The following is a 26,819-nucleotide window of genomic DNA, read 5'->3' as shown; positions in this document are numbered from 1 at the left end:
TAGTGAGGAGGATTGTCAGAGGATACAGCAAGATATAAATCGGCTGGAGGCCAGGACTGAAATATGGCAGATGGATTTTAACGCGGACAAACGTGAGCTGATACGATTTGGAAGGGCTACTGCAGGAGGAAAGTACACGGTAAATGTTGTTGACAGCACTATTAAGCAACACTTACTCAGCAATAACCAGCTCACTGATGCTGAGTTTGGATTCATTCAGGCTCACTCAGCTCTTAAACTAGGTTTAAGATGAGAGGGGAGAAATACAAAAGGGTCCGGAGGGGCAATTTTTTCACACCTACTTACCTTCAGTGACTGGTGCACGAGGACACCCAGATCCCTCTGCACACTCCCCTCTCCCAATTTACAGCCATCCAGGTAGTAATCTGCCTTCTTGTTTTTGTTTCCAAAGTAAATAATCTCACACTTATCGAAATTATATTGCATCTGCCATTGATTTGCCCACCCACCCAACCCGTCCAGATCATTCTGAAGGATCTCTGCATCCTCGTCACAGTTCACCCTCCCACCCAACTTGGTATCATCTGCAAACTTTGAGATGTTACATTTTGTTCTCTCATCCAAATCATTAATACTTATTGTGAATAGCTGGGGTCCCAGCACTAATCCCTGTGGCACCCCATTAGTTACTGCCTGACAATTTGAAAAGGCCCCATTAATTCCTATTCTTTGTTTCCTCTCTGCCAACTAGTTTTCCATCCATCTCAATATCCTTCCCCAATCCCATGCACTTTAATCTTGCACAATAATCTCTTGTATGGGACTTTGTCAAACACTTTCTGAAAGTCCAAATATACCACATCAACTGGTTCCCCCTTGTCAATTCTACTAGTTACATCTTCAAAGAGTTCCAACAGACTTGTCGAGCATGATTTCCCCTTCATAAATCCATGCTGACTCTGTCTGATCCTGTCACTGCTTTCTAAATGCTCTGCTGTAAAGTCCTTGTTAATGGATTTGAGGATTTTCCCCACTATCGATGTTAAACTGACTGGTCTATAATTCCCTATTTTTCTCTCTACCTCCCTTTTTGAATACTGGGATGATATTAACTACCCTCCAACCTGCAGGGACTGTTCCAGAGTCTATAGAATCCTGGAGGATGACCACCAATACTAATCCACTATTTCTCCAGTCATTTCCATAAATAACCTGGGATTTAGATTATCAGGACCTGGGATTTATCCGCCTTTAATTCCTTCAATTTTTCCAGCACCATTTCTCCAGTAATATTGATCTCTCTCAGATACCTCTTCCCTCTCACTAAATCTTGCATTCTCCAACATTTCTGGTATCTGATTTGTGTCCTTTTTTGTGAAGACAGAAACATAGTATGTATTCATTTGCTCGGCCATTTCTTGGTCACCTGTTATACATTCTGCTGTTTCTCTCTGTAGGGGACTTATATTTGTCTTCATCAACCTCTTTCACTTCACGTATCTATAGAAACTTTTAGTGTCAGTTTTTATGTTCCCTACAAGCTCACTTTCATACTGTATTTTCCCTTCTTAATCAATCCCTTGGTTCTTATTTGCTGAATTCTAAACTGCTCCCAATCCTCAGACCGATTATTTTTTTTGGCCAATCTGTATGCTTCTTCCTCAGATCGGATGCTCTCTCTAATTTCCTTTGTAAGCCATGGATTGGCCCTCTTACCCATTTTGTTTTGTGCCAGACAGGAATAAACAGTTGCTGCCGTTCCCCCATGTGTTCCTTGAATGTTTGCCATTGCCTATCCACCTGTCATCCCTTATAAGTAATTCTCCCCAGTCCATCAAGGCCAACTTACACCTCATATCTTCATAGTTTCCAAATAAACTACTTCACTCTCCATCTTGATAAAAAATTCTATCATGTTCTGGTCACTCATTCCCAAGGGGTCATGTACAGCTGGATTGGCAATGATTCCCTTCTCATTACACAATACCCAGTCTAAGATGACCTGCTCTCTAGTTAGTTCCTCCACATATTGGTCATGAAAACCATCCCGTATACCCTCCAGGGATTCCTCCTCTATGACATTGTGGCTAATTTGATTTGCCCAATCTAGGTGCAGATTAAAATCCCCCATGATCACCAATATTCCCTGATCACATGCATCCCTAATTTCATGTTTAACGCCATTCCCAACATCACCACTGCAATTTGGGGTCTATATATGACATCCACTGATGTTTTTTGCCCCTTTGTATTTCTCAACTCTATCTATACAGACTCCACATTGTCAGAGCCAATATCCTTTCTCACTATTGTGTTAATTTCATCTTTAACCAGCAGTGCCGCTCCACTACTTTGTCCTTTATGCCTGTCCGTCCTAAATATTGAATACACTGGCATATTCAATTCCCACCCCCGGTCACCCTGCAGCCATGGCTCCGTAATCCCAATTATATCGTACCTGTTTACATCTATCTGCGCAATTCGTTCATTCACTTTATTGCAAATGCTCCGCACATTAAGGCACAATGCTTCTAAGCTTGTCTCTTTAACATTGTTTGCCTTGCTCCCAATATTTGCCTCCATAGCCCTGAATAAAAACTCACCATTGAATAGTGATCCGGTTGAACAAAGGACTGATCCAAGTAATAATGTTAATTTTTCTCAGCAATCATCTAGAGGGATTCTGAGGACAACTGCAGAGTCATCCAACTGCGTTCAGAGCACAGTGTATTTGACCACAGTCAATCTGTGGGTTTAAAGGACTTTGTGATACTGAGCCCATTGTAGCTTAGAAGTATTTTGTAATGTGTGTCAATCTTAAAATCTGTGTGTATTTGTTAAGCTAAGGGCAGAGTAGAGGAGTATTGTATCTTAAATCTTAATCTTGATTTTTCATTCTCAATAAATTCTAATTCGATAAAAAAGCTCACATCTTAAAGCAGTTCTTAAATTTGCAATGACTTAAGAGTCTCAAATAAGGCACTAAGCCTCAAAATTGGCAAATACTTTCCAAAAACTCAGTCAGGTGCAAGTCTAAGAAAATACATATACAAGGGAATCTCATTTTTACATAAATATTGAAAATTGGTCTTTCCAGAGGATCCATTCGGAATAGAACAGAGCTGAAAATAGTTTGAAACAGCCTTAAAATACATTTTTTTCTTGTTGCTAAAACCAATTAGGCTAATTACCAGGCTGATTCCTGTGATATGAGGAGAGATTAAGTCGGTTCAGATTATACTCACTGGAGTTTAGAAGAGTGAGAGGGGATCTCATAGAAACTTATAAAATTTTAACAGGGTTAGACAGGGTAGATTCGGAAAGAATGTTTCCAATGGTGGGGGAACCTAGAACCAGGGATCACAGTTTGAGGATAAGGGGTAAACCTTTTAGAACTGAGGTGAGGAGAAATTTCTTCACCCAGAGGGTGGTGAATGTGTGGAATTCACTCCCACAGAAAGTAGTTGAGGCCAAAACATTCTGATTTCAAGAAAAAAATTAGATCTCGCTCTAGCGGCTAAAGGGATCGAGGGATATGGGAGGGAGGGGGGTCAGAATATTGAATTCGATGGTCAGCCATGATCAAAATGAATCATGGAGCAGGCTCGAGAGGTTAATGGCTTACTTCTTCTAGTTTCTATAATTAGCAGCACTGTGACTCTGTGTCTCCAAGTTTTATTTTTAAAAAGTAAAAGTTATGCCAGAGTTCCACTCTGGAATCTTCCTGTCCAATTATAGCATCAACTGGGTTCATAACAACGAGCTCACAGGCCCCAGTACCCAGAATACTCAGTGCCTCCCATACCTGGATCCCTCATTGATTCTGAAACCCAGAGCCCTGAGTCTATCGAAACTGCACCCTCTTTATTGTGATAATTTAAACAGGAAGATGTGATTGTGGCTTCCAGGAGCATGTTTAGATGTAAAAATATTGGGAGAAAAAAATAATGGTGTCACAGGTGAGATGTGCAAGATAAAAAAAAAATTTTCATCAGCTGAACTATTTTATAAAGTCATTTTTTTTTCTGTGCTTTAAAAATAGAATATTGCTGAACCAACAAACCTGTCTCCAGCTGAGCAACAATGGCCATGGGGCTGACTGCAATCAAAGGGAAATCTTTATGGGTCTGTATCTCCCGTAACGGTGCTAACGGCTGAAGAATTAGCAGGTCAAACTCCATGGTTTCAACAAGGAAAGTGGCAGTCAGTTATCCCAGCACCAGTGTCTCCAAAAAGGGAATCCTGATTCCTAACTAAACCTGAAGTCTCCTGTGTCCAACACTGAGAAGGTACATCTCATGAGCTCCCCCGAAGCTGCATTGTGATATTGTCTGTTGGAACTGAATTCTAACAGTTACTGTTCGATGTTCAACATAGACAGAATTCCAGGCAGCAACCTGTGTTATTCTCCATCAAGCTGGCATCAGCAGGGAGAACCTGGACCCTCACCAAACCTGCCAACTGCTGGAATGTTGGAACTTGTGCCTTCAGACTGGCTCACTCGATGTGCCTTCCCCGGTTATGCCAGTCTCAATCCGGAAATATGGAGCATTCTACAACCAGCCGACCTCCTCTCGGAAAGAACATTCCAGTTGACTTCTGATCCTGGACACATGTAAAACTCATACTTGCGGCACTCCCTCAGCACTGACCCTCTGACAGTGCGGCACTCCCTCAGCACTGACCGTCTGACAGTGCGGCACTCCCTCGGCGCTGACCCTCTGACAGTGCGGCGCTCCCTCGGCGCTGACCCTCTGACAGTGAGGCGCTCCCTCGGCGCTGACCCTCTGACAGTGAGGCGCTCCCTCGGCGCTGACCCTCTGACAGTGCGGCGCTCCCTCGGCGCTGACCCTCTGACAGTGCGGCGCTCCCTCGGCGCTGACCCTCTGACAGTGCGGCGCTCCCTCGGCGCTGACCCTCTGACAGTGCGGCGCTCCCTCGGCGCTGACCCTCTGACAGTGCGGCGCTCCCTCGGCGCTGACCCTCTGACAGTGCGGCGCTCCCTCAGTGCTGTGTTGGAGCTTCAATGCTGATTTTTGGCCTGGAGTGCGGGTTGAATACACAATTTTCTGATTCACAGCTGCTACATTTGGCCAAATTAGATTCGATAGGCTGCCATTTTACCCATAATCCATTTCACGTGGAAATGGTTTCGGATTAATTTATATTAATATATAAAATAATTTATAGGTTAATTCATATTATATATAATTTATATTCTCAGAATCAGTTTCACAAAATCCTAAGCTGACTGAGATGTTAATGAGGATATATCCTCACAATTCAGATTGGGTGTGAGACAGAGAAGTGTCTGCATCCAGAGAATGAGGTTTCTCATCCACAATGGGTCCACTTCACTGATAGCTCAGGTAGATATCAAGCTTTTTTATCTTCCTCTCCCCGTCTGGGATGGTTGATCGGCAAGTTTTAGTAATGGGGCAGTTTGAGAGGAATAGCAAGCGTTCTGTGAATTCTGTAAGGTCAGCCATGGACGTGAAAGTTGTAAATCCTTTTTGCCTTTAGAATGAGTGATAGAAAAAGGGTGGATCTCAATGTGAAATTGTTATTCAGTTCATCATCAAGTCACATGCATAAATAAACCCATTTCCTGGTTGACAATCGGTCTCATTTCACTAAAATGTTTTACAGTCTGCCTAAACCCATTGACGAAATCAAATTCCAGTACACACTCATGCGCAATGTTCAATGGAAACACACTTGATTGAGATATTGGGCTTCTAAAAGTACATTCAAGATTGTGGAGAATGTGAACTCCACCTGCAGGAATGACCATCAATACCAAATCCCAAAATTCATTCCAGAATTCATTCCACTGCTTCAGGATGATAAACTTCAACCATATGCTGACACTCTGAACCTCTTGGACAAGTAGCACAGGAAACAATCCAGTTTCCCTCCCCTTGAAGCCTTGCTTTACAATTTGGTGCCTAGCTCCTTAAATTTGCTGCAAGATAGCAATCATATTTCTGTCGTCAGTTCAAACCTAAAGTCATGACTGTGAGCCATCCCTCCCCCAACACTGCACCCGTATTATAAATCGCAGAGGCCAGCTTCAAGTCTTGATATGACAACAGAAGTGGGGCAGTGAGGATATCTAGCAGAATTAATGCTGCATTAACAGGGTGTAGAATCAGTCAGTGGGGGACTCATGGGACCTGAAAAAAATCACAATTTCATCCAAATCACAGAAGTTTTTATTCAACCACACACAGCCAGCTGAATATTATGTTCCTTTCTCAGAGTAACTGTAGCTGAGATAAATTATTCAATTAACTCTTAATTCAGTATGTTTAAAATAATCATATTGTGGACACATTCAGGATATATGTAATATGTATGTATAACCGTGTAATTTACTGGTTAGATTGCACAATTTGTGTCCTAATTAGTAGCACGCTAAAGAGCCATTATTTTTTATTATCTTCAATTCTGCAGTTTAAACTAATGTATTCACCTAAATTCTGGCAGAATATTTTAAATTGAACCAGTCTTTAAGTGTTTCTCACAAGGTTAATGGGTGAAGGACAGAATGCAGTCCTCACCTAAAAGACAGGTTGTAATTTCTGCAGTGCCTCTTCTGGTGGGAGGGTTTAATTATAGTGTGACATGTTTACATGGCCAATTCCCATTATAAATATGGATGCTGTGGAGATGTTGACATTGGACTGGGGTGGGAAGTCTCACAGCACCAGGTTAAAGTCCAACAGGTTTATTTGGTAGCATCAACGCTAAAGGGGTAGCACTCTAAAAGCTCGTGCTATCAAATAAACCTGTTGGATTTTAATCTACAGTTGTAAGACTCCTTATTATAAATATGGGATTAAGAATTTACAATACAAAGATTGACCAGAAACATGCATAGGTTTAATATTTATACCATATTGAGAAGGTTATGGAAGCTGGGCTAACATGAGAAAAGGGAAATTTTGAGGATAAATTTCAATTTTAGAATGGGTTAGTGAGTTGTTATGAAGAAACATTGAAATTTCTCACTTCTTGGTTTATTCAAATTGCAATGAAATGTAATCAACAAACTGATCAGCAAATTGTTATTGGTCAAGTTCAAACTGGGAGAAAGAAACAGATGGACCTTTCAGCCTCGGGAGAAATTGAATTTGAATACAAATCAGGGAACGTCTATCAAAATGGACCATCTCGATGCTGTTTATTGGCAATTAGCTGTAATGCAAGGGCAGATAGATGAAACCCAGTTATCTCTCTCCACCTCTACTACCAATTGTGACTGCAAGTCATCAAACCATGGATGTACTGGAACTGGCTCCAGTTAAACTCTGACAGCACTAGTCTTTTTACTTGGCTCCATCCTGAAACTTTGCTTCTAAAAATGCCAGAATGAAATTTCTTAACCTGTGCTATCAGCCAGGCCCATTAGGACGCTAGCAGAACTTCAACTATTATTGTATCATAGAATCCCTACACATTTACCCTGCTAACCTATACATCTTGGGACACGAAGGGACAATTTATCATGGCCAATCCACCTAACCTACACATTTTTGGACTGTGGGAGGAAACCAGAGCACCCAGAGGGAACCCATGCAGACACGGGGAGAATGTGCAAACTCCACAGAAGTGACCCCAGGCCAGGACTGAACCCGAGTCCCTGGCATTGTGAGGCAGCAGTGCTAACCACTATGCCACCATATCTATTGTAAGATATAAAGTTTATTAGTCACAAGTAAGGCTTACATTAACACTGCAATGAAGTTACTGTGAAATTCCCCTGGTCTCCACAATCCGTAGCTGTTCAGGTCAATGAACCCTAACCAGCACATCTTTCAGAATTTATGTTCATCTCCTGTGTTTTACCAGGATCAATAGTCAAGTTGCATTTCTATCTATACCACAACACAAATTAACAGTAGGCCATTCAGCCTATTCCTCCATTTGATGAGATCTCTAATGAGTTTGACCTTCTAAACTCCTGACAGAACTCTGCTGCCTGTAGACTATCCCAAAAAATCTGCATTCCTATTTTCACTCACAAATCCTTCATCTCCTCACCTGAGTTACATCCTCTGTGTCTCCTACTCTGATTTAGCCGAGCGCTCTCAAAGCACACCAACTTTCAACCAATCATGTTGTCTACAATTCTTTGCCCCTAACATCTCTGACCATCCCCCTTACTCCAGGCGATTGACTTTCTTCCCTCTGTCTGAACTCGAGGTGGTGCCAAGTTCTCCTCTGGCTTTGAGAATCAGACTGAGAACAGGACACTTTTTTGCACCATTGGAGGGGGTGGATGGATAGATTATTTCAAGGGGTCTGTTTTCTGAGGCCGATAGTCCATTAGCTGTTCCTCCTGAAAGCTGCTAAAAATGACACAACCCTCAGTTAGTCCTCAGGTTAAATCAAACTCCAGACGTGGTTTTACCTTGTTTTTTTTTATTGTACTGTACATTTTCCCCCGTAAGCAAATCAAACCCGGTTTCTATCCATCCAGTGATAATGTATGTTGGTTCAAATAACACATGGTATTAAAAAATAATCAGGTCAGTGTATCTCGAGGCCACTGAATCACACCGAGTTACAAGATTGGAAGAGCTCAGTGCAGACAGAAAGATTCTGTAAGGATTAAAGTTTTTTTTTGGGGGGGGGGGCGCTAAATCGCTCTCATTTTGGATAATTACCCGCAGAATGAAAAAGCCCCCTCTGGGGAAGGTAACAAAAAGGGGAGTCCAGCAGCCCCAGAGATTCAAATTGCCACCACTGAGTTTCCCCTTGACGGAAATTTGATTTTTTTCGTCGACTTTTACAAACCTATTTATTAAAGTAACAACTGGAAACTTTGTGCATTGTTGCCACAGGAAGAGTTCCTGTCCCTCTACCTGAGCTTCGCCTCTTTGTTGCATTTTTATATAAACAGAATTACAACCCATCCCCCCCCGGCCAGAATTTCTGATGGTTAAATGATGGGACGGAACAGGGAGAGAGGATTGTGGAGCTGGATGTGGTTTGGAGGGAGTTAGGGACCTTACTGTCTTACACCAGCACAGAAACCATGGTTAGAGAGTGAAGTCGTTCGTCAAATAACAACAATTGATCGGTAAATTTTAAAAAAAGAAACTATAATACAAACCAAGGGTTTCTCTTGACCCTCTTGGGTAACTGGGGGATTCCCCATTCTCACCCACAATTTTATATCAACATTAAACGGCGCGAACATTTCATTCAGATGCTGCGCCCAATTATTTCCCCAAAATATAAAAAGAAAGATTCTATCCAATCTTCAGTTTGCAAATGGAAACCATTGAATTTAATCTAGACACTCGGCAGCTCTGGCAGTGTCTGTGGGCCACTGGAACAGTTACTCTCTCTCCACAGATGCTGCCACACCTGTTCAGTGTTCGCAGCATCTTTCATTTCACATTCCTCCCAAATCTGATTTAACCAGTCCGTTAACAACACCCAGGCGTGATGGGATTTTCATTTTAGCCGATCTGGCACAGGAGCATCGACACGGAATGATGGTGGTGGCGGTGCCTCCCCCCCACAGTTTCACACACACACACAGACAGACTCGGTCACACATAATGCACAAAGTCTCACACACTAATACACTGTCTCCCACACACCGTCATACACACACGCACTTGGTCACACGCACAGACACAGAGCCTCTCACACACAGTCTCATACACAATCTCATACAGAGTCTCTCATACAGAAACATAGTCTCTCTCTCTCTCATATAGCCTCTCACACACACACACACACAGCCTCTCACACAGTCTCATACGCAGTCTCATACAGAGTCTCTCATACACAAACACAGCCTCTCACAGTGTCTCATACACAGCACAGAGCTGTGTCCATGGACAGTATCACTCGGGGGCACTGCTCCCACATCCATGCTCTTGCCAGTGAAGAACATCTTCCCCCGCCACGCCACAGAAACAGCCGAGTTTACATTGCATTCCTGTCACTAAGTCAAAGCTTCAGTTACAGGGACAGTCACTATATATATAAAAAAAACTACATATCCAACTTGTGAGACATGACAGAGCCGCTCAGTCTCAGGGTGCAGAGAGTCAGGTATTGTGAGGAGCTTTGCCTGAGAGACTCTGGGTCAATCTGCTTCCATATCAAACTCGGTGAGAAAGTCACATCTTCAAAAAAGAGTTTCCAAATCAGCCAGGGACTGGGAATAATGTAGAACCGTCAACTGGAGTATAAAATCTATCTGGGAGGGAGTCAGGCCCCAGATTCCCTCTTGCTCCCTCCCTGAGTGTCAGTGCAGTTTCTCACAGGTTCATTCTGCCTCAGGATCCGGGTTTGCTGCTGGCTGTGGCGGCTGTTTCTGTTTTTTTACTCTCCTCACTCTTGTCCTTTTCCTGCTCTTTATTTTCCTCCCTGCGCTCCCTCTCTCTGCGCTCTCTATCTTTACCCCTGTCTCTGTCCTTGTCTCTGCTCCTCTCTCTCTCCCTGTCTCGCCCTCTGTCCCTCTCTCTCCTCCTGTGTCTGTCTCTGTCGTGCTCCCGCTCTCGGTTCTTGTCCCTGTCCCGGCTCCTCTCCCAGTCCCGATCCCGGTTCCAGCTCCGTTCCCGGTCCCTCTCCCGCTCTCTCCGCCTGTCCTCTGCCCCCCTGCGGAATCTCTCGCTGGGATAGCGGCAGTCAGAGCGCTCGCCCCCCCGGTAGCCCCCCCGCTGCCTCCCGGGGTGACTCCGGAACCTGTCCCGCTCCCTATCCCGGGAATCCGGGCTGGGAAGGCGGGAGGGTCTCTCCGGCTCCGGGGGTTTGAGGGCGGGGGTGGGGGGAGCAGCCGAGGGCAGTTCCTGTTGGGATGGGGAATGGTTTCCCATGGGATGGGGAGGCTGATTACTGAATCCTGGGAGGGGCTGCCCTTGGAAACGGTAGCGGGGGGCAGGAGCCCCCCTGGGGAAGAGGGGTACAGGTTTGGGAGCCTGGAAGGAGGGTCCCTGCTCCCGGGGGAAGTGCTGGAAAGTTGGGAATTGCCCCAAACCTTGCTGCAAATTGCCAGGATGGAAACCGTCCCCAGGATTCCCAAAGCCCCGCGGAGGGGAGGGGAAGGCAGGGGAGTCCCCGGGGTAAGAGGGTCCCAGCAGGGAGGGTAGGACCGGAGTGGGTAACAAGACTTTGGGAGAGGCCTGGCCCTGCTCCCCTGGGGCTGGGGGCTGTGTCAGGGGAGCACCGGCCGCCTCCTGCACCCTGGGGGGTTGGGCAATCTCCCCTGGAGCCCGGCCCTCCTCACCCCCCCAGGGAGTGGGCTGCAGGGGGGTGGCCCCCTCCCCGGGGGTCTCCGGAGCAGCCACCTCCTGCAGCCTGGGGCTGTGGTAAGTAGCAGGGAGGGCTGGGTTGTAGACTGGGGTCAGTGGCTGGTCGGCTGGGGTGGCTGCACTGTCCCCCGGGGCCGGGCCTCGGGGGGGTTGGGCTGGGCTGGGGGCCAGTCTCCTCACCGCTGCCTGCCGGGGGTCTCTGCTCTGGTCAATCATTTGGGAGGGGGCGGATGGGTCAGGTCCTGGCAGCTGCCCAGTGCTGGCCTCTGGCACGTCAAACAGGTCAGGCTTGAATGAGGAGGATTTGGGTGGCGGAGACATCAGGGCATCAGAGACAGAGAAACAGGCCATAGATACCCCCACCGCTGCCCTCTGCTGCCTCAGAGCCTCTTCCTGCTCCTCCACCTGCCTGGTCTGCTCCTCTATTTGCTGATTGAGAGTCTCCAACATCTTCTGTTGCTCTTGGAGTGAGGAGGAGGCGGATAGGGAGGTGAGGTAGAGCTCACTGGCCATGCCCCGGGCTTTGGGCTCTGCTCCTGCCTCACTGCCCACAGGCACCATGGCTTCCTCCAGAATGGTCTCATCCGCTGGATCGTAAGCATCCTCCAGGTCATAAACCTTCTCCGCCTCGGGCTTGTACTCTTCCTCCGGGTCATAGGGACGGTTGTCATCGTCCGGAACCTCCGGCCTGGCTCTCTCCTCCTTCAGCTGCCCAAACTGCTGGACAATGGGGTCCAGGAGTGGGGTGGAAGAGGCAGCTTCGGGCTCCGGCATGGAGTTAGGGGAATCGGGAGAGTTCTTCGCCTTGTCAAAACTCTTCTTGCCTCCGAAGAGGGTTTGAAGGATGTGCTGGAGGGGGTTGGCCACTTTGCTGGGGGCTGCTGAGGTGGGCTTGCTGCTGCTGACTTTGGGAGGGGCTGGGTGAGGTTCCCCCTCCGCTTCAGGAGGAGGGGAGCCGGGAGGAGTGGCAGCCACAGCCCCTTCACCAGACAGCAGGGGGCCCTTCCCCGCCTTGGCCTCTCTGGCACCCAGGCCAGGCGGCACTGGGTAACGTTGCTCCGTCTCCTCCGGCACGGACAATCGGCCCCTCTTCTCCTCTGCTGCTGTGCTCTCTGCTTTCTCAGTCTCAGACACACTGGCAGCTTCAGGATCCTGCAGTCGTCGCTTTCCCTTCTGTCTGATCACCAAACCCAGAATCAGGCTGGGACGATTCTTCTCCAACCCTGAGGGAGACAAAGAGAGAGAGAGAGAGAGGAGGATCAGGACAAGAAAGACACAAAGGAAAATTCTGGTGAATAAAATGCTAGAATTTTAACACAAATGAAGCCCAATTAGAGAGGTAGCGAACATTCCCTCACCACACTCAATCCAGATTACACCCCACAACAGGGGGAACAGAAAGTGATTCTCTGACACCCCTGAGGCTAAAGATCCAGAGGCAAAAATCAGAACCAGACCCACTTGCTGAATAAACCATTTACCTGGGCTGATCTTCCCTCTGTATAAACCAGGGGAATCAATGAGAGAAGTCAACAGTGATGAGAGTGGGAGTCCTTACTGAAAATACATAACCCCTCTCCCGTAACTGAACACAAAGGGCAATGGCAAGATTCACCAAGACTAAGACAGACTCTTACAAAGTGCAGCATAGTAACAAACCACTGGGTAAGGGGGGAAAAAAGGAGGGTGGGGGAGAGGGGGAAAAAGGAGGGTGAGGGGGGAAAAAGGAGGGTGGGCGGGGAAAAAGGAGGGTGAGGGAGGGAAAAAAAGGAGAGTGAGGGGGAGAAAAGGAGGTTGAGGGGGAGAAAAGGAGGTTGAGGGTGCATGGAGAAAGGGGCAGAGGGGGCCGAGGGCAGAGGGAGCCGAGGTAGAGGATGAGGGAGGTGGGATGAGAAAGAAGGGAGCAGATGGAGAAGATGGCTAGTTGGTTGCAATCGGGATCTGGGGGAGGAATAAACAAGGATGAAGGATGATTGTGGAATGAGGGAAGGGTGAGTGAGAGACATGTGAGTGTTGGGTTACAGTGGGATGGGGAAAAGGGTGGGAATGGTGGGGTTGAAGTGGGAAGGAAAGTGGCAGATGGGGAGAGGGTGAGGGAACGGAGGGGGTGAGAGTTGGGGTGGGGATGGGAAGGGGATGAGGAGGTGGGAAAGGGGCGAGGGGAGGGAAAGGGGGTGAGGCGGTGAGGGGAGGGGGTGAGGCGGTGAGAGGAGGGGGTGAGGCGGTGAGAGGAGGGGGTGAGGCGGTGAGAGGAGGGGGTGAGGCGGTGAGAGGAGGGGGTGAGGCGGTGAGGGGAGGGGGTGAGGCGGTGAGGGGAGGGGGTGAGGCGGTGAGGGGAGGGGGTGAGGCGGTGAGGGGAGGGGGTGAGGCGGTGAGGGGAGGGGGTGAGGCGGTGAGGGGAGGGGGTGAGGCGGTGAGGGGAGGGGGTGAGAGGTGGGGAGGAGAGGGGGTGAAAGGCGGGGAGGTGAGGGATGAGAGGCGGGGAGCGGTGGGGGTGAGAGATGGGGTGAGGAGAGTGTGAGGTGGGGGTGAGGAGGCAGTGAGGGGTGGGGAGGCGGTGAGGGTCAGTGAGGCGGTGAGGAGTGGGGAGAGGGTGAGAATTGGGGTGGGAAGGGAGTGAGGTTGAGTGGGGAGGAGGGTGAGAGTTGGGGTGGGGAGGGGCTGAGGGGGTGTTGGGGAAGACAACATTGGGGTAGAGAATGGCGGGTGAATGGAGGGGAACGTGGAGGGGGGGGGGGTTGGGGACAGTGGCTGCAGAGGGACGGAGTGGCCTTGAGCCTCCGGAGTTGTGGATTCTCCCTGAAAACTCGCATCATTTCAAACGGTTTCCACCTCTGATCTGTAACGTTTGCTGATTGCTTGAAGTTTGGGACTCGCTGAGAAAAGAATTATTTTAAATGCTTCTACTTTTAGAACTAGTTAACCAGTCAGTAGATTAAAACAGAACAGGTTGGGAGCGATCCTGGAACCCAGCTGGGATGCTGTGTTTCTCTTGCTCAGGCTGAGTGGGGTGTCTGTACGTTGCAGCTTGATAAATGCAGAGGATTCCCTCAATCCCCGAGAATGTCCACCTCAGCTCGGAGCCTGCAGGTTGTCCGCGTCCTCACAGCTCCAAGCTTCCGGGAAAACACTCAACAAATATTCATCATCAGTGAGCGGCTGATCTCGGTGCTAATTCATTACCCACCAGGATAAACAGTGGGTTCTTTTAATTTAAAAGGAAAATATTTACATCGCTTCTTTCAGGACCGCTTCGAAACGCTTTACAAAATTAAGTCGTCACTGTTGGAATGCAGGGAACTCTCAAGGCCAATTGCGCACAGCAAGATCCCATAAGGCAGAGTCAATGTTGTATCTACACAGCCCAACCCTGCTTTAACATTCCTGGACCAAGAACGGCTCAGGGGCACTGGGTCACTGTGGACAGGGAATCCCATCGAGAGGAACTCGTTCAGGGGGACAGACACAATGTCTTCTACAATGTAGCATTGACAAGGGTATCATTTCTCCCAATACAGCCCCCCCGCCCCCCCCCCAACACGCACACAGCCCCCTCACGCACACACACATCCTCCCCCCACTCACACCCTGAAAACTGCCTCTATGATGATGTTGTAGCGTGCTGCACTTGTACAAACTAGGGAACAATTTCAGTGTTTAAAAGTTCAGTTTGCCGATGAAATGCTCCAAAGCCGCAGAGATCATCCCGATACAGAATGATACAGCAAGCTCTGCTTCCCCCTCCGCCAGCTCAGAGGCCAGGCTGCAGAAACTTTCCTCCAACATCCCATCTTTCGCTCAACTGAAGCCGGTACCAGAGAATCCAGTTCTGATTCAAGTTTACCAGTTTAACATTCGACCTTTTTTTTTAAAGGGGTGGGGGTCGGGGGGTGGTTTGTTTGTGACAGGACATTAATTTACTGGCAACAGTAACTATGCAGCCTGCGAGAGAAAGTCGCACTTGGGCAACACAGTTAGAATTTATCAAACTGTTACTTTTTTTTTGAAGTAAATGGTACAAGGTGGCAGAGTATGTGGCGAGTTGTGATCTGGAATACACTGCTTGAAAGGCTGCTGCTGGAAGCCGATTCAATTTCAAGCAGCAATGTGGAGGAGGTGGGATAGAGCAGGGGAGTGGGAGTCTGCACAGGCACCAGGGCTGAATGGCCTCCTCGTGTGGCACCGAAGATCTGGAGTGGAATCAGCCCTACTTCCTACACGTCATTGACTGCAGCCTGTTCTCAGCCAGAGTAGCGGTGACATTTTCAACCAGAAAGCTGCAGGCGCCCTTAGGAGCAATATTGGAGACTGTTCTTCAGACTCTCCCCCATAGCGTGAAGACCACCGAGGCGGATTTCATGGTGTGTGTTTTTGAGCTGCTGCTAGGGGGAGAAATCACAGATGGGCTGTTCTTTGACAAGTATATTTTAAGTACATTGTCGATTTAAACTGCTCAAATTCCGCCGCTCATTCTGTTTTAAATCCAGTTTGACACAACACAGAAAAGCCTGTTGACAGGGATTCATTTATGCTGACTAGTTCTCCCTCTCAAATCTATTTCCGTAATCTACTCCAGTGCCCGTACATCCTTAACTCTTTATTATGTTCGACTTCCTTACTGACAAGGGCAAATTAGCCTCTGGCAGGTCCCAGCGCGCCGAGTCCCAAGGCAGGATTTCTCCGAGGCTGAATACTAGCAAGAGCCCCCACAACACCAACCAGCCTCAGCTCCAGCCCATCCCTCCATGCACTCTCGGTGAGCTGTCACAGACCTGCGAATGGACTCTTGCCCTGCGTGCATGTATGTGAGGGGGGAGGGGGTGACAGATGTCCTTACTGGGACTTCAGGGTCAAGCAGAACACTTGCACTGTCAGGTTACACAGGCAGTAAAGATGGCCACACAGAGTGAAAGGCAGAGCTAGACTATCTCAGAGGAATTCAGACCAGCAGCACAACCAGTTTTAGAATCATGCAATACAGGCAGAGGCGATTGGGCCCCATGCCGACTCTTTGAAAGAGTTAACCAAGTCGCCTTATCCCTCCCTTTCTCTGAGGCCCGAGTTAGTTGTCTTTATCCAATTTCATGTGAAAGTTGCCATTGGATCTTCTTTCCACTCCCTTCAGTAAGTGAATGCCACATCATGAGTAAATCCAATTTTAAAAATGACCCTGCACAGTCGGATATACAACTCCTGCAATGTTCTGGCTTCTCTCAGGTGTAGGGAAACCCCCACGTGATTTCCATTCATGGAGAAGAAGTGGAGACTATGGAGCAGAAATTGCTGAGAGTTGAAGGTTCTGGTAGAGGGAGTAGGCTGAGAATTCCAGTGGACAGGAACAAGTAGCAAAATGATAGATAAGAAGGGAACACGGAGAAACCTGGTGGGTTGGAGGAAACATAAGGAATGTAAATAGGTGCAATTAGAAATAGGGTGTTGAATTCTGATGTGAACTTGAAGTACAGGAAGCTTAGAACATAAAAAACAGGATCAGTAGATCATTCAGCCCTTTGATATTTAATACCTGATCCTCAAACTCAACTTTTTCCTGCCTGATCCCCATATCCAAGAATCTATCAGCTTGAACATACTCAAACTCTTGAGTATTCACAGCTCTCAGGGAGGAATACCTTACCTTAGCCCAAAATGGATGTTTCCTTATCCTCAGACCATGTCCCCAATTCTGGACTTTCCAAGCAGGGGAAAATAACATCCCAGCATCTGTTAACCTTTCTAAGAATCTTACACATTTCAAGGAGATCAAGTTTCGTTCCTCTAAACTTCAGAGAGTAGAGGCCCATTCTATTCAATCTCTCCACAGGGCAACATGGTAGCACAGTAGTTAGCACTGTAGCACCGCTGCTTCACAGCGCCAGGGACCCAGGTTCGTCATTGTGGAATTTGCACATTCTCCCCATGTCAGTGTGGGTTTCCTCCGGGTGCTCCGGTTTCCTCCCACATTCTGAAAGATGTGCTGATTAGATGCATTGATCCGAACAGATGCTGGATTGTGGTGACTAGAGGAATTTCACAGTAACTTCATTGCAGTGTTAATGTAAGCCTTATTTGTGACAAATAAATAAACTTGACTTTAAAACCCTCTCATCTGAGGAATCAAACTGGTGAGCCTTTGAGTGAGGGGATGAAGAGAGAGTGGCTCCAGGTCACAGCCATTCTGGATGGATTTACTTTGTGGAGGGTTGAGGCAGAACTGTTTGGAGAAGTCAAAGTTAGAGATAATAAAAGAATGGGCTTTGACAGCAATGGGGCTGGGGGCAGATGGTAGTTTATAGATGCTTATGGTTTCATTCTACTTTGCTTAGCTCATTAATCATGGTTTATAAGCCCAGATTGAATGTTAATTTTGTAAGAACCAAAGGATTCAGAAACAAAAGGACTCACTAAGGGGAGGCAATCCTTTGCAATAATTGCTCACGCTATATCTCTGGAAACCATGTTCAGATTCTATTTCACTGACCTTCCTTATAAACTCTCCCATAACCCCTCCCTCAATGGAAAAAGAAAGTTCCACAAAAAATTCTGCCTTTCTTACTTACACATACCTCTGACATTCTGAATTCATGTCATTTTTGAATCTTTCACATCAGATGGACATAAGGTCCCTTGGTGCTATTTGAAGATCAATGAGTTTTCCTGGTGTTCCAGCCAACATTCCCCACAAATTAACAATTTATTGGTCATTTAGCTTGTTTCTTTTCCCATTTGTAGGATCATGAGCAAACTGGATGTTGCATTTACCTATTGAAGTGTCTTTGAGTTAAAAGTAATTGTCTGCATGTTAAAAGTAATTGTGCTGAAAGTAATTTTCTACTGATTATTGTAGGACAAAGCAATTTAAAAAAACAGGATGTTAATTAAAACAAAACTCATGATCTCTACCTTAGGTTACCATACAAATTCAGTTCTGCATTTTACTGTGAATTCTCACAATAAGCACAGTTAAAAATGACATTGTTAAGCACACCCTAATTATGTGATTATTTCTAATCCTTTGGCACTGATGATCTGAACTAGAGGTCACAGTTTAAGAATAAAGGGTCTCCCATTTAAGATAGAGATGAGGCAAAAGTTTTCTTTTATTAGTCATTTCATTCGTGAGACATGGGCATTGCTGGCTGGCCAGCATTTATTGCCCATCCATAAGTTGTCCTTGAACTGAGTGTCTTGCTTCTTTCAGAGAGTCACAAGTCAGTGGAACCCTTCCCCAGAGAGTGGTAGAAGCAAGGGAACAATATTTTTAAGGCAGAGGTAGAGATTCTTGACTAACAAGGGAGTCAAAGGGTATCAGAAATAGGCAGGTTAGTGGCGTTGAGACCATAATTAGATCAGAAATGATACTACTGAATGGCAGAGGAAGTTCAAGAGGCCAAATGGCTTATTCCTGCTCATAATTCATACGTTTGTATGCTGCAGTAGGTTGTAAAAGCCCAATAATCTCAGAGAAAGGGAGCTTTGCTACATATAAGTCCAATTCCCAAACTATAGTGGCAGAGTCTTAATGCTGTGCAATACTACACTGCCAGTGTTACTCACAACCCAAGAACAAATGAAACAAAATCACTACCTATTGCAGAGAACACACTGCTGGCCTGTTAAGATAATGCTTTAGACTTTAATAAGTTATCAGTAACTGCTGTTGCAGCTGACAATTTGTTTAGCTTCCAAAGCTGAGGTAGGGTGGATGGGACATATTAATCAAAAGGAGCAGATATGGTAGCTTAGAGGTAATTTCCTAAACATTCTTGTGTTATTAAGGGAAGGGATAAAAAACTGTTCAGCTAATATATGGAACCTAGTTTCACTCAACAATATATGGGTTAGCAGAATTGATCACACTTTAGCCAAAGGCATATTAAAACTAGTTGCAAATCACACAACACTGAACATTGAATGACAGCGTGGTTGCTTCAGTAGTACAGCACCAACCTCCAGGTCAGCCTTTGAGTTGAAACTAACCCAATCAACTGCTCTGAAGGGAGAAGTTCTGAATTAGATTCAGAGGTAAGAGCAAAATGCAGGATGCACGAATAGTACTAGAGAAAAGAAAAATTGGCAGCAGTCCCATTGATCATGGATTCTAGTCATACAGCTGCAGAGAACATTAGAACAGGGAGTATAAAATGGGACAGAATGCAAGATCCTAGGAATTAAACCAAAAATGATACCCTGTTAATGTGTCATTCTGTTGTAATTTATACATTAAAACAAATGAGAACTTATTAGAAAGTGGTACCAATGGAAACTCTCTGGAATTAATTTTTATAGACAGATAATACAACTGAAATGAACAATAGGCAGGACTAAATCTCCCAGATGTTAAGAACAGGTGGCGAACTGTTACCTGCAGACACTGAATCCACATTCACCATGACCAATGAAAAAAAGAGCAGGGACTGAATTTGACATCCAGCACTGCAAAGGTAAAGTATGCAGGAGTCTCCCCACACTGAATGCTGAAAAGAGGAAAAATGCAGACTCCAGACTGCAACAAACCCCATCATGATGCTGGCTGCTGAATCACACTCTCCCTTTAAAAGCGCTGAAGTTTACACACTGTCAAGGGTCCAGGATTCAAACCCACTGAATGCTGTCATGGTGTCTTGTGCTGAACCTCCACTGCTGAAAACTTCAAACTCACAAGAATCCCAAATGCAATGTTCTGGAAATAACTTTATTAATAATAGTAATGATGAAAATAAAGTTACAATACTGAAAACAAAAAAAAATGTACACAAAATATACAAGAGTGAGGATATCAGAAACTACCCAATGTCGAAATCAGCTCCGGGAAAGAAGACGCTAAATAAAAGTAAAACCCTAAACGTACACAGAGAGGCTGAACAAATATTCTCTGATACAGAGACAGTTAAAACTATTACCTGAAAGCTTTATACCTCCAAATTTTATACTTCTGCCTATGTTTAAAGGTCACACTTGTGAGACAAAGTTACATGTATGCATGGAATATGAATTAAAAATCTTCAAGCATTTTAATTGTTTAAAACCATAGGCAAAGGGCAAATTTGTAACCAAGCAGTTGAGCTGTTTTAAGGGGACATCATACCTGTTAAATTCTCCAAAACTCTAATGCTTCAATGCATTGTGCTATTAATATTAATGAGATTGTCATATCTGAGTCCAACCCTATGGATGCTGCAATGAGTTAGAGGAAAGTAATTTATCATTTAAACGAAAATCCAATAGAAAACAGTCTTGGGTGTAGAAAATTCTGAAACAAGTGTATAACAGTGACAGGTTGTAAGCCTTGTCCTGGAAAAGCTATAATACGATGGAATGCCAGAAAAAGACTGCTTTTCTGTGTAAATATATATAGATAATAAATGTATAAACTGAAACACAAGGTAAATTCATGTTAAATTAAACCTCTATCAGGAATGTCGCTACCACACATGTGACAGACATTTCAAATTGAATGGACTCACCTTTATGTCACAAAGCTGCCCCAGTTGCTTCAGTATCAGCCAAAAATCAAAAGCTTGAAGCTAAGACTGCTCAATCTATTTCTTAAGTTCTAAGAATTTCAAATGACACTTGTCCCCCTTTAATGTGCAAAGGCATCTGGAGGCTGGTTGCCTCTCTCAGTACTGGACTGACAACATCAAATACTCAGGCAGTTCCTATAGCAAACTGCTTTTGAAAGTATCATTCAGTACTGCAAGCCTCAATTTTCTATAATCACGTTACAGTTTGTAACGATCATTTGTTTAGTTTTCAGAACTCATTTAATTAGTGGTGTAGCAAATCACGATACCAGAGGGTGATTATACAACAATGTCAATTGTGATCATGTCATTGTGCAAATATACGACTTATAGATTCCACACATTACTGGGAAGATACTACTTACATACTTAATGGGTTTAACTATTAGTGTGTAAGCTGCTACAAAACACTGGGAGACGCATCTGTATCCTCTGGATAATGCTTCAGACATCTAATCTGTACTGTTGGGTGAGGTGAGAGGAATATAGGGGGAAAAGACGAAGAGTTGAAACCACATCACTTTGGCATGTGGCCCCTCCTGCCTACCCCCTCCAAATGTGGTCAACATTACACCCACTTGTCAGTTTTAATGGTATTAAGCCTGGCTTCCCACAAATGATGGTAGGAGAAGGGTATCAAATATAGTGGGTTCACATGCACAACAGAGAAAGGGATTCAGAGTTCTCACAAATGTTGCAGAAAAAAACCCTCTTGAACAGGGGAGAAAATACCTTGAAAGAGGTCTTTCTGCCCCAGTAAAGAGTTGCCACCATACAGGGACACCTAGGTATATCATATAGCTGTGTGTTAGTACAGTGTGTATGCATTATAGCAGTGTTGCCAGGTTATCTATGAATGTTTTAGTTGTTTAACTTGCATTTTGCTACTCATGTTTCTAAATAATCTGCTCTTACCTGGGCCCTCAAAAGGTAATAATTTGGAGGGAATCGGGTCATTAGCAGCAAGTGGAATTAGATAGAGGTCCTTGATGTGTCTGGCGTTATTTGCCACCACGCCGAAGCGCCCCCGACTGTTGAAATAGGAGTAGAGCGAGATGTAGGTGACTTCCTCTTCCTCCGTGGCTGGGTGAAAACGAATGAGACAGACTTCCTGCAATTACCACGGTAAGAAACAAAAACAAAAAACACTTAAAACAAAAGCTAGACCACAGTTACAGTTCTAACAGTAGCTACATCACCACTTGGACTGCCCTTTCCCACCAAATCTCAACATTTATATACAGGAGATCAGGAGGTCATCCAGCCCTGTGAGCCTGTTCCATCATTCAACAGGAGCTTGGCTGATCTGCACCTCAGCTCAAGTTCATCTCCAAAATATGACTGCCTGCCAACTCTACTGGGTCACATATGAGCACAAAGTTGGGAATGTGCCTTGCCAAAATAAGTTTTAATTATCAGGCTGCACTGCTGAAGTGAGCATGCCCCCACAAGTCAAATCCTTTCAATTATACACGTTTGTCCGAGCTGTCTCTTAGCAGTGTTTGTCCAGGTAAGATGCGTGTTGGGGAGCTTTCATGGTCGAGGTTTGAAGACCTGATCTAAATTTTGAGCATGGAATTCGTTTCTGCAGTTATTCCGAGCTTATCCCCAATACTTTTTCTCCAGTAGTTTTGTTAATCAGTTGCTTATTTCATCAGTAGCAAGCAGTATTCAGCAAGTTAATTCCTGTGGCCACTCCCAGAGTTGGGTGAGAAAGGAAAAAATGGATGCATGCAACTTGCAGTCAGGGGGTTTTGTGCTCCAGTGATCTGATTGACTGAAGTGATTAATCTGGTCCTGCACAAATAGTTCTGTCCCATTTTTCACACTGCAGTGACCCAATCAGCACCATGACCCGCATTAACATCTGCACTACTTCAACTGCCAGTATTTATTTTTTATCTCCATATAGCCTTTGGACTCAAGTATTAGAAAGCAACCCAAAGCCTTCCAAAAGGCATCAACAAGATCGATTCCTACATGTGACCACTTACCTTTGAATGGGTGCATCCCTTTAAATGTAAGCTGCAGCCCTTTAATGGTTGCAGGCTCATGAATTTCAGCGAGCCTCTATGCAACTGTATTCTGTGCACCAGCCCTAAGCGGCAGAGGTCACATATTTAAGTGATATTCATGAGGTGGCTTTCATAGCTTTTGGTGTGATCAGCTCCATTTGGGCCTCAACACAGCAGCTCTGGAAGCTCGATAGCCAGTCACTGAATCAGTTCCACATGATTTCATCCAGCTTGCAAAGGTTTGAAGTTCATTAAATTAGTTAAGCTACAGGTGGAAGAGTTGATATAGTTTCCAGTGCATACTGATAGCAAGCTACTCCTGTGAAGCACCTCAGAATATTTTATTATATTAAAGGTGCTATATAAATGCAAATACATGTCGATAAAAATCAGCTAACACCAACAGCCAAGACTGATTTCATATATAACAACTTTTCAGATCCATATTTTGATAATCTCATGAAATCACGCAGTAGCTTTGTCAAATAACCAGTACACACTTACTAACCATTACTTGGGAATGCCAGTTTGGCACTTAAGTATATATCTTCTAAATTTTTTGACACTGGTCCCACAAATGAACCTACTATTTTGGTTCACAATGGTATTCTCGTGCATTCAAATACCGCAGATATGCTGTGTATTTGAAGTCACTATGCTTAGAGAATCAGTAACAGTTAATTGCTGATGGGAGAAGATTTGCTACAGATGTATACAAACAAACACGCACACAGGAAATTGCAGCAGGACCAGAGACAATTGTTCTGGTTATTTTTTCTTAAATGCGTTTAGAATTCTGGACATTCATTTGGAATATATTATTACAAAAACATTCTTTATATTCTCCAAAGTTAATAAAAAGTTCCTTCATCATGAAAACTGTTGACAAATATCTGCACAGAGGGTTGCAAAATGCACCTTGGCTACAAAGCAGAGATTAGATATTTACAAGAAAAATTCTGCTGTAAAGTGGGATTTAAAATCTGACCAGTGGTTGCAATATGCTGTTACACGTAGCTATTCTGTTAGGTCAAATGTAGTTGCAATACATTCACAGTAACTGGGTCAGTTTAAATAAATTATTTTGCAAGTCTGCTGTTGGCAATTTCTAATTACAAAGGTAATCTTACAATCTTAAATCTGTGCACTAGTTTCTCTAGTCAGGAGCAGTGGAATTGATGATATGCACAGAATGCTTTTGGCTCACTCTGTTTGACAGAAGAGAATAATCCAGAAATTGTTGAATGGGTGTTTTTAACATCAACTGGAAAGTCTGAATAACTTACTTGCAACAGAAAGATGAAATGATTATATTTAAGACTAAACTTTTCAGAATGACAGATGATATCAAAGAATGAATGGAACTATAAAGACATGCAAATTCCCAATCATAGAGTGAAAACAAAATTATATGATGAATTTTGCATAATTTTTAAAAATGAATTATAACTATGAGGCTGATTAAATCACAGTACAATACCTTGGAAAGAGATGACTTCAGTTTTCCTACATAATCCCAGACTGTGTGGGGTGAAATCCTGCCACCAATATGAATTGTATCTGGCAAATCCTAAGAATACACACAAATAGTAACATTTTTAAAAAAAATGCAAAGGGAAATAATAAACTCAATACTACGATCAGAGTAGTTTATAGCATTCAAAAAAAAATTTAAATTTACTAAAAATGCTAAGACAAGTTGAGGTTGGCATAAAAATCACAGATAGAAAACCCAAATAGAAGGCAAAATAACACCTATATTACGACTAAGCAGAAAATGACCACCTCAGACCTTTGCTGTACCTGTGAAGCTATTTCTCTGCTCCCCTCACCTGATACCAACATTACATCCAAAACCACTGGAATTATGGAAACTAGCTAATATTTATTGGCTTTACGAAATCCACCTTTTGGTGAAAAATATACCGAGAAAATTATCTCTCAAAATCGATGACAATAACTAATACAAATGTGATGAAGGATTTTTGTTTCTTGGGGACAACAAAATGTACAAAAGGTGTTATTTTAACATCAGAGTTGAGAAGAGTCAGCTGAGACAATATGAAAAGTGAAGTGTTTCAGGATGATGGTTAATAACGTTATCATTACTTTTTAAATTATCATTGGTCCAGTACTTCCCTCTTACTTGGGGCCATTTTGCATTCATTTGGTTTTAAACTATAATAAAAGAAACATATTTAAAGTCTTAATTTCTAAAACCCCTGACAGGGGGGTTCCAAAATCAAGATTCATTACAGGAAAAGTTTTTTAAAAATAACTTAATTAAGGTTAATTAAAAAAAACACTACACTTCAAAGGACCTGGGAAAATATCAAAATTTTAAAGTTCCATAGTTGAACACAGCAGACTATTTGCTATGACATCTTGCCAGCAAACAACAGAAAATAATATTTTAGAAACACTGTTGAGTGACACTTTTATCACTTCAATCAATTCCTGGACTCTGTATCGTAAACTATCCTAAACATAAACACTTGTGATGTATTTGAATTGAAATTCAGTTTCCATATTTAATTAAAGAGCAAACACTGTTCATATCTGTTCCTGTGCACTGTGAAAAACACCCTTAAAGCTTCTTCTGGCTCCACAGCTACAAGTAGAAGAGTTCACTTGTGATTCATGTGTGTGCGTGCCCCATTGTTGGCTTTACAATGTTGAACATGACCTGATTCACTTCCCAGCTCCTGACTCCCCAATTCTTAGCGTAAAATATACTTGCTAGGAATAATTAAGTAGACTTAAAACCAGCAGTATGCACAAATTGCAGTACATCAAGCAGTTACAAAACTGTATCAGGAGATCCCTCAAGGCCAGCATGCTCTTATAATGTGTAGGCACAATTTCCAATAGGAATGGCTAGATGCAGTCTCGAGTGTTTTTTTTTCATCAATGCTAATTATTCAGCCCGTGGAGTATTCAGTACAGGTTCACAATAGGACAGAATCTGGTAGTGATATCCTTCACGGTCCTATGTCTAGATCATCATCAAATCAAATTATCTAGGCCTAAGACAGAAAGGTTGGTCAGTTCAGTAAAGTGCTGCTTATGAAATTTCATAGCAATGAGTTAACGCCATCCGAAAAAGGGAGAACATTTGCCAGGGAATGCGGGAGGGGGAAGAAAATTATTCTTACCTCTATGAGATAATCAATAGATCCAGAAACTGGATAGGCTTTAGTGACAAACTTTGCTACACCATGCATATTGATAAACCCTTTCCAAATTGCATCTAAGTGAGACAGGAACAATGAAGTATCTAATTCCGCTGGAGTCTTTGCCTCTGAAATCCTGCAACAGAAAGTGTCAGTCAGACAAACCTAATGGAACAGGAACACCAGCTCACTAACTGCTTGTTTGGTGTAACATTTACCCAGATTCTATTTTCCCCAATAATTTTAGAAACCACATTAACTTAGATTGCTGTAACACCCAGGATGGATGTTCAAAATTAACAATATTTATTTGAGGTCCACTTGAGCCCTCTTAATGGGATTTTATTTGTCTTTAAGAATACAGAGTCAATAGAGAAATGATGTGTCAGTGAAATACTAATCTACTGTTTCTCCTTTCAGATGCTGATTAGGACACAGGAACTGCTGGACAAGAAAAGCCTAGGTCCATCTAGTTCACCATCTATCATCCCAATGGTCATGTGATATGACAATAATGGAGTTGTTGACTAAACACAACAATCAATTGTAAGGAAAATCTAAGTAGTGGGGAGCTTTGGGAACCATGGGTCCAAAGTTACCTGTTCCTCTGAAGCTTGGTACATTCACAACACATCATGTTTCAGATTACTCACGCAGTGGATCCAAAAATGTTATTTGTTGAAACAAATACATCTCATGAGCATCTGAATGAATCATTGCGAACTGCTTCCACTATTTGCCGTGTGTGTGTGTGTGTGTGTGTGTGTGTGGGGGGGGGTGCAGGAAAGAATCTATTCTATATCCTGACCACTCACTCTGAAATATAGGACACAAATTTTAACCTGTGACTGATTGTGAAACTGACAT

General features: G+C 44.1%; 1 protein-coding gene across 4 annotated transcripts in view; it reads right to left on the bottom strand.

Moving 5' to 3' along the window:
* Window positions 1–8,383: 8,383 nt before the first annotated feature.
* Window positions 8,384–26,819, bottom strand: part of LOC145353786 (death-inducer obliterator 1-like) — a 120,810-nt gene continuing 102,374 nt past the window's right edge. For all 4 annotated transcript variants that reach the window (XM_080204590.1, XM_080204591.1, XM_080204593.1 and 1 more), the window contains exons 14-17: window positions 25,935–26,088; window positions 24,260–24,349; window positions 21,680–21,875; window positions 8,384–12,463 (exon numbers count right to left, since the gene is read on the bottom strand). In XM_080204590.1, the coding sequence (XP_080060716.1) occupies window positions 10,266–12,463; window positions 21,680–21,875; window positions 24,260–24,349; window positions 25,935–26,088 (2,638 nt within the window). In that variant the 3' untranslated portion in view covers window positions 8,384–10,265. The remainder of the gene's footprint in view (window positions 12,464–21,679; window positions 21,876–24,259; window positions 24,350–25,934; window positions 26,089–26,819) is intronic.

Source organism: Carcharhinus amblyrhynchos, chromosome 16 (genome assembly GCF_965287045.1).
Source record: "Carcharhinus amblyrhynchos chromosome 16, sCarAmb.v2.hapA, whole genome shotgun sequence".
Classification (NCBI taxonomy): domain Eukaryota; kingdom Metazoa; phylum Chordata; class Chondrichthyes; order Carcharhiniformes; family Carcharhinidae; genus Carcharhinus; species Carcharhinus amblyrhynchos.
Note: the sequence above shows the minus strand (reverse complement) of the source record. Positions and strands in the feature narration are given on the sequence as shown.